The 12,987-nt window shown below is 34.0% G+C and overlaps 1 protein-coding gene across 2 annotated transcripts; it reads left to right on the top strand.

The window, feature by feature from the left end:
- The first annotated feature begins 142 nt into the window (after positions 1 to 142).
- Positions 143 to 12,741, top strand: AMPKalpha (AMP-activated protein kinase alpha subunit). Of its 2 annotated transcripts, none has more exons than XM_089708733.1 (7): positions 143 to 590; positions 1,200 to 1,505; positions 6,916 to 7,215; positions 7,886 to 8,081; positions 9,431 to 9,557; positions 10,203 to 10,322; positions 10,658 to 12,741. In XM_089708733.1, the coding sequence occupies exons 1-7, from the start codon at positions 336 to 338 to the stop codon at positions 10,908 to 10,910; spliced, it is 1,557 nt and encodes a 518-aa protein (XP_089564859.1). In that variant the 5' UTR covers positions 143 to 335; the 3' UTR covers positions 10,911 to 12,741. The 2 variants fall into 2 exon arrangements, with proteins under 2 accessions (XP_089564859.1, XP_089564858.1); XM_089708732.1 differs by having other exon boundaries at positions 6,916 to 7,230.
- The last annotated feature ends 246 nt before the right edge of the window (positions 12,742 to 12,987 follow it).

Raw genomic sequence — 12,987 nt, 5'->3', positions numbered from 1 at the left:
ACTATAATCTTAAATTTAGATATACTGTAAAGATTTATGGAAGATTAGAAGTGACGTATAAACACCAAACGAAACGGTTTAGCAGTGTCAACTGTCAAGCGTCAGCTTCGACAGCTGACATTTTAATTTTGACGATTTTGAATAACACTTGCATACAAAGTTCAAGTGAACAATTTTAGATATTTTTCCATAAAATACGATTTTCTATCATTGCTTTATTTACGAGCCATACACCGGTGCTTAAGAATAGTTTTACAAACAATGTGAATTTTTATCGTGAAATCGGGAATAAAATCATTGAAACTATACTCTGTTAGCAATATTCGTATCAAATCATGTCTGAAAAACCAGTGGTAGCAAGTGGGGCTCAGCCTATAGTAAAAATAGGGCATTACACATTAGGAGCCACACTTGGAGTTGGAACTTTTGGAAAAGTAAAGATTGGTGAACATCAACTTACGAAACACAAAGTCGCTGTGAAAATCCTCAACAGACAAAAAATAAAGTCTCTCGATGTCGTTGGAAAGATTAGACGAGAGATACAAAACCTTAAGCTTTTTAGGCATCCTCATATTATTAAATTGTATCAGGTAAGATAAGATGGTTGTAAGCACTCTATTGATAACTGTAGGGCAATTTGGAACATGAAAATCCGACAAATGTCTTTGTAAGTCTTTGTTTGTTTTTTCTTGTTCTTATAATTGATCAACTGTAATTAGTATAAGAAAGAAAATTAAAACAAATACATTCATAACACACATTTTTCCCACAACACAAGTTCTCTTAGTGTCAGAGCTACAGTTAATAATTATCTATACAAATATTATAAAGAGGAAAGGTTTGATTTTTTGTTTGTTTGTTTGTTTGTATGAATTGAATAGGCTCCGAAACTACTTGGCAGATTTGAAAAATTCTTTCACTATTGGAAAGCTACATCATTTCTGAGTGACATAGGCTAGGTTTTATCCCGGAAATCCCACGGGAACGGGAACTATGCGGGTTTTTTTTTGAAAACGCGGGCGAAGCCGCAGGCGGAAAGCTAGTATTGTATAATAAGCGACAGCAAATTCTTATATTGTTCAATTTGCTTTGTTACCTACTGTGTTTGTGCTGAAATAAATAATTTTTCATTTTCATTTTCATTTTCATTCACATTCTGAATTCATAATGTAATATTAATTGTAAAATACTTTTTTCAGGTAATATCCACCCCAACAGACATTTTCATGATTATGGAGTATGTCTCAGGAGGTGAACTGTTTGATTACATTGTTAAAAGGGGTAAACTGCAAGAACATGAGGCCCGTAGGTTCTTTCAACAGATTATATCTGGTGTTGACTACTGCCATAGACACATGATAGTCCATAGAGATCTGAAGCCAGAGAATTTGTTGTTAGATCACAATATGCATGTAAAGATTGCTGATTTTGGCTTATCTAACATGATGATGGATGGAGAGTTTCTGCGAACATCTTGTGGCTCGCCAAATTATGCTGCGCCTGAGGTAAGATAATACTATGATAATTGATATTTGACAATGTATATACTTTTAAGGAGCTTAATTTGCCTTAATGATACCTTTTCACTAATATATTTTTTATTGCTACTAATGAGTATTGTTGTTCTTCCTATTTTTAGATTGATTTATAAGGCATTAGACTAGAGTAGATAATTTTTGAAACAAAAAAAAATCGCAGTCGGATGAAACCCATTAGAAAAGGAGGGGAATATGATAAAAATGTAAGGAAAAATAAATTACGGTCAATCCGAGTTCGGGAAGCGGGAGGGGGGAGCTTTAAAGAGAAAAAAATGATTTCTCTCGATTTCCGACAAAACTACAAGTCCTATAGAAAAAAGTTCAATGGCAAAGTTGTAGGTAATTAAAAGTTCTACAACTTTTGTATTCACAATTTTTTCACATAACCTAAAAATTAAGGTGAAAAATTCAAAAAACCAAGTTTTTGGTCTTTTATTTTTATCTACTTCAAAATTTATTTTTTTTCTACGAAATTTGGTGGAAACTTACTTTATTATGTCCCAAATACACTGTAATTTATTTGATTGAAAATATTTATTTTTTCGCCTTATTTTGAATTAATACCAAAAAAACAACCTAATTTTCAATCGAAAAGTCACCCGTCAAAATATCAGCTTTTTTCAAAAACTTGGGGTGCCTTTTATTCATTGAAATCTCTACTTTCATATGGTGTAAAAAAAATAAACACCACCATAGTAAATGTTCTCAGGAAATGCATACAAACAGTCTGAAAATTAGCTTTTACTAAATCAGGCACACTTCTCGAACTACCTGAAATGTTTTTATCGACATCATTTTGCTTTTGAATATGCTGTAAAATATTAAACTTAGAACAGATAATTATTTTTCTTTTGAAATATTACCGAAAAGCCGATACAAGAGAAGATATAGAGTTCAAGAAGTAACTAATACTATATCGTCGTTGCGCCTGCCAAGTTCCATAAGTGATTTTTGTAAGGTTTTGGGAAACAATAAAAAACATGTTATTGAATTGAAAATGAAAAACTCGGAAAAATTATTGATACCACAACATGGACATTTATTTAATATATCATAAAAATACAAAAGTTGCCAAAACTATCAGTCATTTAAGAGGCTACAATTTTTTTTTGCAAAAATGTGCACATAACTGGTTTACAATCATACAAAATAATGTTGGATGTGCATTATTACACATAAAGGCTTTGGCAATGTGACACTTATGACAATTTTAAGGTTAACATTATGTGATCTTTACCTTATCATAAGTAAGAAAATACAACGAAATGAGTAGGAACTATTAGCAACTTACATTTAGTATACTTATATAGAATAATTAACAATTATTGTATTAAATAATATGAGATCAGTGATAAACCTACTTAACTTTTAGTTATTATATTAAGATCACACTTAATAAAATAACTAAAAGTTACCACAGCATTATATTAAAAATATCTTTAGAAAAAAAATAAAAATCTCTTTATCAAAAAAACAATTCAAATACTTCTATGAAAAATAAACTTAATTCCTAAATTGAGTAATTGAGGTACACAGTTACTTATTCCTTGTAATGAAGGTTGTCATAGAATGCATGATAGTCGCGATGCATAAAAGGTTTTAAAGACTGGAGATTATCATATTTGGTTTTATCAATTTTACGGGGCTCGTTGTAAAGTCGACTAACAACAGATGATGGGTTGTTGGCACGAAGTCGCTGAGGTAGGATTTTCCATTCATCGGGATGACGTAACTTGTAGAAGATACTGCCATCTTTATATAAAAGAGCTCGTATGTCATTTACGGTCGGGTCTCCAGCTTTTTTACCTGGACGAATGGAATCAATGCAAATGTCATCCTCATAATTCTTAAAAAAAGTATAATCAACATGATGAACGTGGTACGGTTGCTTAGGTCTTGCTTCCCTCATGCGACTAATATAATCAGTTGGTGTATAGATAGGGGGACGAAACTTTTTCTCTAAAGTTGAGTGGACACTATCTACTTGCATCATTGTATGTCCCTTTTCTAAAATTATCTGTTCAATCTCCATTCTAGTCTCCTTTGTTAATTTTAGTAAAGCTGATGACAAAACTTTATTTCTATTTTGGTAAGAACAGCCATCTGATATAATTATAATTTTTTTAAAGTTTATTTGAGTCTTAATAAAATGTATCAAACAGCTTGTAAATTCGTTAGCCGTAACACCTCCATCTCCCTCATGCCATACATACAGGTGCACATCTCTATTATTGTTAACATAAATAGACTGGTTATGAACCTGAAGTTTTTGCTTATAGTATTGAACTGACACTAGCATCTTTGGACAAAGGAGAACAGATTGGACATCGACAGTCAGGACGAGCACCTCGGGTGAGCTCATAGCGCGAGCTTCAATATGAGCGTTGTAGGCTTCTTTCTTTTTTTCAATGTGCACAGCGAACTGCTCCTCTGAGATATTGCCTTCTTTTTTAGCTGTGCATACATCGCACTGGTCTTTTCTTGGCTTAAAAATGGAAATCTTTTCCTCTTCTAATATTGTATTAAACATTTTGCGACCAATATACGGTTTTCCGTTAGCTTTACACCACTCAATGTAAACTCTAAATATATGGGATTTCGATTCAAAAGTGTCTTCTATGTAAACTCTGTTACTGCTGGAGCGACAGTAGTGACTAGGTACTTTATTAATTAAATTTAGCCATTCTTTGACAGTAGTTGATTTAATAACTTTTGGGAGAGGGTTTATCATAGATTGCCGTTTTTCATGTTTAGATCTTAAATCTTGTCCTTCTACTATGTTATCCTGCAGCTTTTTAATCCATTCTGACAGTGTATCGCTATTTATGTTAAGGGTGCTGACAAAAAAGCTTTTACATACCTTCACAGTTACATTTTGATCGTCTGTAAAATAGTAGTCATATGCCAGTTGTCTTTGAGATGCATCTTCCGAGTTACTCATAGTTTTACGTCTTCTTAATACCGGACGCAGTCGAACAAGTGTTTTTAAATAAGCTTTTTTCGCATCCCACGTAGTCAAGCCCCAAAAATAATCAAATACAGCTTTCCGTTTTTGTTCCGATATCAATCCACATAAATAGCTTCTGTCAGATTTCGAAATACAAGAATGTGCACATGGCTTTTCTTTAAGATATTTTCTAGGTCTCGGTACAAGTTCATAACTTGCTTTCTCACCCGTTTCGTCACACTTCTTTTTTCTGCCTGTATATTTTTTGCCAGTAACCCTGTTCAACTTATTAAACTCTCTTTGTTTGTTACTTATTTCCTCATCACTGAGTGAAATCTCAGTTTCAGATGTACTATAAAAGTCTTCATTTCTGTAAATCGTAGCATTTTTTTCTAATCTTAATTCTCCTGTCTTTTCATCCAAGTAGTAATTATCTTCATTAAAGTTTTCCTCAAATAATTTCGTATCCTCTCTTAACTGGCCTGTAACTTCATCAAGAATATATCTTTTATTAATACTGTCCGAGATCTCAGGAATACCACAATCAATTTCTGGTCTATCCGTAATAAGATCAATTTCTGACTTATCTACGAAAGGATCAAGAAGTTTATCATATGTAACGTCTTTTAGTTCTTCAAATATTATACTAGTTTCCATATTTTCAGACGATAAGTTTTGTTCTATGTTGGAGACATTTTGATTTAAAGTTGAATTTTGCAGGCCTTGCGTAGGATCGTAACTATTGGACATAAACAAATCAGGCACATTTAAATCTTCATTTGTATTATTATTGCCAATTCCTTTAGCTAAATTGACAAGCATCTGTCCCCGTGACGCTGGTTTGCGTGCATATGGGTTAAAAGTCATATCGCCTGAAAAAAAAAACAAAAAGAGTAGGTAGGTACATAAATACGTAACTAGCTTTTGCCCGCACGCGGTTTCGCACGCGTTAAATTCGTAGTAAAACAATTCCCCTTTTCCTATACTGTTTATTACACATATAAACCTAGCTCTTGATTCACTCTATCTATTAAAAAAAAACTGCATCAAAATCCGTTGTGTAGTTTTAAAGATTGACATACATTCATACAGACGCGGGAAGCGACTTTGCTTTATACTATATGTAGTGATTACCCAATATACAAACAAACATAATTACATTAACACAATATGCACATTCACTACGTAGCCCTCACTTTAGGGCACGTATAATTAATACGTAAATATAAGCGTTGTATTTGCAAACGTAGTTAGGTACCTACGCTCAAAACTTACGTGAAGTAAAAACAAAAATTCAAAAACAATCACACACTCAAATACTCAAAAGCTTTTGTAGCTTTTATCACTTACAATATTTTAAATTATTGTAATAATGTTCTAGTAATAAATACAATAATAACTAAACAATATATTATGATAGGTATACAAGACTATTTTTTAGGTTAAAATAATGTTTAGGAACTTAAATTGACAAGTTACTTACGGTACTATATAAAAACAACACAATTTAAGTAAATTTAGTAAGTATTTACCACTTTTATTTAGTTTTAACACAATAAAACTATTTTTATAATGTTGTTTACACCACAACGCACCCTCTCGACGCACTGTTGTGGGTGACTGACTACGGAACGCAAATCCTTTATGTGCATTTCTGCACATACGAATTTTTCTAAACGGCCAAAATACATACGGTATTTGTTATATTTCTTTCTAAATGGAATTTCACAAAAAGGATTTTATCATCACATACAGAACGAAACGGGGATTATGTTTAGTGAAAAAACGAAAAAATGAAAAAATGCACATATGGAATTTGGCAGGCGCAGCGACGATATATAATATATAATATAACTAGTGAAGTAAAAAATAAGGCGAAAAAATAAATATTTTCAATCAAATAAATTACAGTGTATTTGGGACATAATAAAGTAAGTTTCCACCAAATTTCGTAGAAAAAAAATAAATTTTGAAGTAGATAAAAATAAAAGACCAAAAACTTGGTTTTTTGAATTTTTCACCTAAATTTTTAGGTTATGTGAAAAAATTGTGAATACACAAGTTGTAGAACTTTTAATTACCTACAACTTTGCCATTGAACTTTTTTCTATAGGACTTGTAGTTTTGTCGGAAATCGAGAGAAACCATTTTTTTCTCTTTAAAGCTCCCCCCTCCCGCTTCCCGAACTCGGATTGACCGTAATTTATTTTTCCTTACATTTTTATCATATTCCCCTCCTTTTCTAATGGGTTTCATCCGACTGCGATTTTTTTTATCTTTTCATTATTTTCAAAGGCTTCTACCCCAGTCTACATATGTTTTATAGCAATTTATACTACAAAATTTTCTACCTTAATATTGCCTAATGTAACATCCTATCTTGAGCTTATTGTAAACTTTAAGATCTAAATACAAAGGAATTTGTTACAGGTTATATCAGGCAAACTGTACGCAGGTCCAGAAGTAGATGTTTGGTCATGTGGAGTCATCCTGTATGCACTACTTTGCGGTACACTACCATTCGACGATGAACACGTCCCAACTCTGTTCCGAAAGATCAAATCCGGAATATTCCCTATCCCTGAGTACTTGAACAAAAGCGTCGTCAGTCTATTATGTAACATGATGCAAGTGGATCCCATGAAGAGAGCAAGCATAGAAGACGTGAAGAAACACGACTGGTTCCAGAAGGATCTCCCCGAATACCTGTTCCCATCACCTGTGGAGCAGGTATTTATTAACTATGTACGGACTACAGTACCTTTATACAGTTAAGCGAGGAAAATTTTACTAACATCACAAATATTAAGTTAATTGCGTAAGTGCACACTTCACCATAATTGTGGTAGATGTCTTCATATCATAGTGGAAATTATTATTAATTTTACACAGTGGTGTGGGGGACATCATATATCAATTATCATCAACTCATCATAGTATCATAACAGCAATAAAACAATTTTGACATTTTTGGGGTGTTGGTAAATTTATTTAATTTTAAAAATTTGTTCACATGGATTAATTTGTAGTCAAATAAGCAAATTTACATTTTTACAAAATTTCTAGATTTAGTTCCTAGTCACGATTAGTTTTATTCAAAGTAAATCACCTTATGATCGATTAATATAATTTAAGAAAGAGCAAACTAAATTTATCTGCCAGCCAAACAATAACTTATCTTATCTCATTTTTACACCATGAATACAATGATTACGAAAACAAAGCATTTCATAACAAAAACTCTGTATTTATTAGATTATTTTTTACTTTAAAATATTTTTCATTAAACATGTAGCTAACACTAGCCCAATTTACGTGCAAAATACCAAAGTACCTTAAACAAAAACACAAAATCTTCCTAACATAAGAACAAGAGTCATAACAAATTCCTATTTAACAGGATAGTGGAGTAATAGATACAGAAGCAATAGCGGAAGTCTGCGATAAGTTTGGAGTGCGTGAACAAGAAGTGCACAATGCTCTTTTGAGCGGAGACCCGCATGATCAACTGGCTATAGCGTACCATCTGATCATTGATAACAAACGCATGGCAGATGAAGCTGCGAGGGCTGAAATCAAGGACTTCTATGTAGCTAGTGAGTTCTTAATAAAATGACTTTAAAAACTGTATATTTTATAAATTTTATAGCACTATTTGATTGCTTCTTGAGATATTTTTTGAGAATTATAAAAATTATAAAAAAATTCCATCACGATGCGGGATTTGAGCGCGCGTCTTTCGCCTAATACCGGGACGACGCGAAGCCTGACTTCTCGGCCACTCGTGATCCCGCCATAGCTATCGAGTTTATTCTACTCATTGGGTGCTTTTATAATTTACCGTGGCACGGCACGGTACGGCACGTTTTTATCGTCACGGTAAATTAGGAAAGCAAAATGTATGCATTTGTATGCAAACGCTTTTAATTTACCGTCCACGGCAACGGCACGCCGTGAACGGCAACAATCTACCGTGCCGTTGCCGTAGCATACTGCGCTCCCTATCAAATCGTCGCGGCATTGTTGAGAGTGTAGTGTGTGCGTACAAGAAATTTGTATGTGTGCGTGCGTAGCCAAGAGGCGCGGAAGATTAATTATTACTCAGATGAGAAAGTATGTAATAAAACGATTTTGTTGACATCCGAAAATAATTGAAAAACTTATTTGGGTCTTCCTTGAGCTTATCAAATAGCGTGTAGTATGACCCTTCTAAATATTTTACTTTTAAAAGCGGATGTTGCCAATACTTTCTAGTAGTTAATATGTCTTTTTTTACGTCTTAAATATAACAAATAGAGTATAAGTAGTCGCTGTCTCTTCGAGAACATGCCTGCACTTTGAAGACGCGCAAATTTAACGGCGAATTATAAAATCACCCTACGGCACGGCATGCCGTCCACGGCCACAAAACTTCTATCTCGTCCACGGTAATATCGTGCCGTGCCGTGAAACGGCAAATTATAAAAGCACCCATTAGGTTTTATGTGTCTAAGGGACACCCCACGCCATCTATTGAGCTTTATGAACAACCATTTCAACCATTTCTTTTTTCTATACTAAAATTATTCATATTATATCTGAAAATTTTCAAAATTACATTAAAAATTCAGAGATCACTATTAAGTGATAAGGCCGCCAAAATAGTTGTACTCTGTTTTATGTGTAAGTAGTTCTAACGTTTCCTATCTGTACAACTATTAAAGAGTTAAATAAATAAATAAAATAAATAAAAAATTGGTTGTCTATAAAGTCGGTTTACTGACGATAGTTGAACGTGACAACGGCCGATTGTGCTTCTTTGTCGCTCGTTTCGCGCTCTCGCTTGCATGCAAGCCGTACCTACATGGAACGCCTCAGAGCGAGGTAACGCCGCATGAGTCATGTTTTTTCGTGCGTGCAGCCGGCTCTATCGAATTATAAGACGTTGTCACGTCAAAAATTACAGATGCTTCGCCGCCCGCAGTGATTGAAACACACCGTCCGCACCCTGAACGTATAGCCCCATTGCGGGATAAGTCGTCACCCGCCGCACAGCCGGCCGCGGATAAGCAACGCGGCACGCCTGTTAAACGGTCAGTAGAGTATTTTATTTAAATTATGTATTAGCTTCTCAAATCGAAAGGTAGAAGTTATCTATGCTAATATTATAAAGCTGAAGAGTTTGTTTGTTTGTTTGTTTGAACGCGCTAATCTCGGGAACTACTGGTTCGATTTGAAAAATTCTTTCGGTGTTAGATAGCCCATTTATCGAGGAAGGTTATAGGCTATATATCATCACGCTACGACCAACAGGGGTAGAGCCACAGGGGTGAAAACGCGCGGAGCAGCTAGTGAAAAATATAAGACCATGTTACTGAAGTGTAATGCAGGTTTTGACAATCAGTCGAGATTATCTATTAACATTTAGAACTATAAACCACTAGATTTATAGCGTATTAAATAGTCGTAGGTCGTCGAAGAATATCGGCGCAGCGTTGTATAAGCATTCATTGAAATTTAGACCATATTTCGTGGCAGTAATGTTCAAAGTCGATGTCGCTTATTAGAAAATTCTGCCTACACGTACGCAAATTTTTGCTTCGAACAATCCTTTAGTGAGTCTATATATATTCATTGTACGTCAATGATTAGCACACAAAAAACAAAGAAACATTTCATTATTTTGGATTCGGCAGGCCCTTTTTTCTGTGTAATAATAATTATTATATAAATTTCAGAGCTAAATGGCATTTGGGCATCCGATCCCAGAGCAAGCCTAACGATATAATGTTAGAAGTGTTCCGCGCTATGAAGGCTTTGGATTACGAGTGGAAAGTCATCAACCCATATCATGTTAGGTCAGTATCTATTTTCATAAGAAAAAAAATTATAAAAAATTGTTGGTGCAATATTAATTACATACAATATATGTTATGTAGCTTATTTCAGTAAAAAAAAATGTGTGCGTGTACTAGTATACACACGTAAGAAGTGAAACTTCTTTATGACCTTTATTTTTCAAAAAATAATTTACTATATGCAACTTTACAGAAATACGTCGAATCACGCGTGGTAGGGATAAGAAAAAGATGGCGCGTAACGAAAAAATGTTTCCAACCCCGATAAAGAAGTTTCACTTCAAAAATGTTTATAGTTCTATTGCATTCAAATTTAAATTTTATAAACATACTAGGGTCCGCACGCTCAACAAAATGACGCAGAAGTACGTGAAGATGTCGCTCCAACTCTATCAAGTGGACTACAAGTCTTACCTTCTCGATTTCAAGTCCCTCTCAGGGGAAAAAGAGGACCCAGAAGATGAAACAGCCTCCCCCCTCGCACAAACCCCCGTCAACCCCCTCCCCTCCCCCATGCAAACACAGGGTCACCACACTATGGAATTTTTCGAAATGTGCGCAGCCCTTATTATACAATTGGCTCGATAGATATCGTCTAATCTACATAAATCTAAATTATACAAAACATAACAAGCTTTAGATACATTGATTTATTACTGCATCAGATGAGGTATATGGAAATGTTTCAAATTTGTCAATTTTGACTATACATTTTTACAGACATTCAGGTTAAATACAATGATATGCAAAAAATAGTATTGTCTCTACACAAAGTTTGTTTATACCAAATTGAACCTTATTGCAAATGCAGTTCATCCCAATTTTTAAGAAATCATGCACTGTACTGTAGTAGTAAATCAATGGTTAGTTAGCAATAAATATGTGCAATGAAATAATATCATCGCTATGCCAAAAAAAATTAAAACGGGGGCTTATTTTTTACGAACATGAATGAAAAATATGTGTTGCGAGCGATGTTCAAAACGCTTTAAAATATTTGGATCATATGTCATCATAATAATGCTACGCTAGCTAAATTATTATCAACGACGTTATTATGTACATATAGACGTTGGACAAATTATTAATAATTTCACCATTTATTTGAAAGCGATAAATACTAACGAAATGAAATGTAAATTGTGAATAAAATTAAATTGTGTGAAGAAATGGGATCGCACATATTGTCTTCCTTAGATAAATGGGGTCCGTTAGTGTAAGAATACCCGTAATTTATAAATCTACTAAAATAATTAATAAATATTACTAAAACTATTCTTAACAAACCAAAAAAAAGTTCTTTGTAGTATATTGAAACAATTTTCTCCTCTTGCTAATTTTCAACAAAATACATCGACAGAATTACTAAATATTATTTTGGCTTCGATTATGTTGTCGTTAATTAGGTATAAAGACTAGAAGTTTTTTGGTTTGCCCTTCTTTTGGGTCGAAATGCCGTCACATTTATAGATAGAAATATCGATTTTATAAATATGTCTGTAAATAATATAAAGCGCCCTCTTCACAATGGACAGCGTTGGCCCAAAATGATCGTCAATGTTTGCCGCCCATATAATTAATAAATAATTACAATTACTGACGATCATAGATATTTACTCCTTCTACACTATCGTGATTGCATCCACACGTATAACGTCCTCGTGCCCATTGTGAAGAGGGCTCATAAGAACGAAAGAGATAAACGATTCTTAAGAGTGAGAAACATTGCGATTTGCGACCAGTCTAAACAACGACAACAGATTCGGAGCCAACCTTTATCTATTCAAATATTTTAGTGCACAGGTTCCGTATACTTTACCAAAGAAACTAGAAGTGCCTTTTAATCATAGCTAGTAGAAGTAGACACTAGTGATTTTAGCTTATCGCCATTATTAATTAAATAAATAAATAAAAAAGACGTGTGGCACTCGGGGACTGCCGCGGTAAAGCTATTGCATGCTATGCCTTCAAGCCATACCTCCGCGCCCGTCGGAGTGGGGAGCGTTTGATTTTTTTTTCGTTACGGAATTTCTGGATTCGGTCCCCGCGCTCAAGGCCCGCGATAGAAGCTATGCAATAGCTTAAAAATACTTACTAGGTTTGTAATACAGAGTTGAGATAAATGTTTACCAAGCCGCTTATGGGAATAGGTTTGATCTTCGGTTTTTTCTTTTGCGGTTTGCAATTCTTAATGGCAATGGTTCGGGGTTCCGTCTATATGCGAGTTTCATAAGGTGTACTGTTAATGGCTTTTTTATTATTATCTATACTAATATTATAAAGAGGAAAAGTTTGTAAGTATGTATGTAAGTATGTATGTATGTATGGTTTTCACGCAAAAACTACTGGACCGATTTCAAAAATTCTTTCACCATTAGAAAGCTGCATCTTTACTGAGCAACATAGGCTATATTGCATTTTCAAAAAAATTAGAGATCCTTACCAAAAATGCAATAATGTAACCCAAGGTGTAAAAAAATCCTCAATAAAACTTCTGTCATCGCGTGCGCTGCGGAATCTATTGAAGATAGAACAAAAAAATGTTCTACAGTATTATAGAATGGATCAATATCTACAAGAAAGTCCGCGATACCATATGTCCATCTTCAGTAGTTATGTTACTACAACAACTTTTTTACGTTTTCAAAGTAAATAGAAGTGCCGA

Source organism: Colias philodice, chromosome 21 (assembly GCF_061535455.1).
Source record: "Colias philodice isolate Cphi_HAF_F1 chromosome 21, ilColPhil1 Martin Lab GWU primary, whole genome shotgun sequence".
Lineage (NCBI taxonomy): Eukaryota > Metazoa > Arthropoda > Insecta > Lepidoptera > Pieridae > Colias > Colias philodice.
The sequence above is the reverse complement of the archived record's forward strand: the minus strand, read 5'-3'. Positions and strand labels throughout refer to the sequence as shown.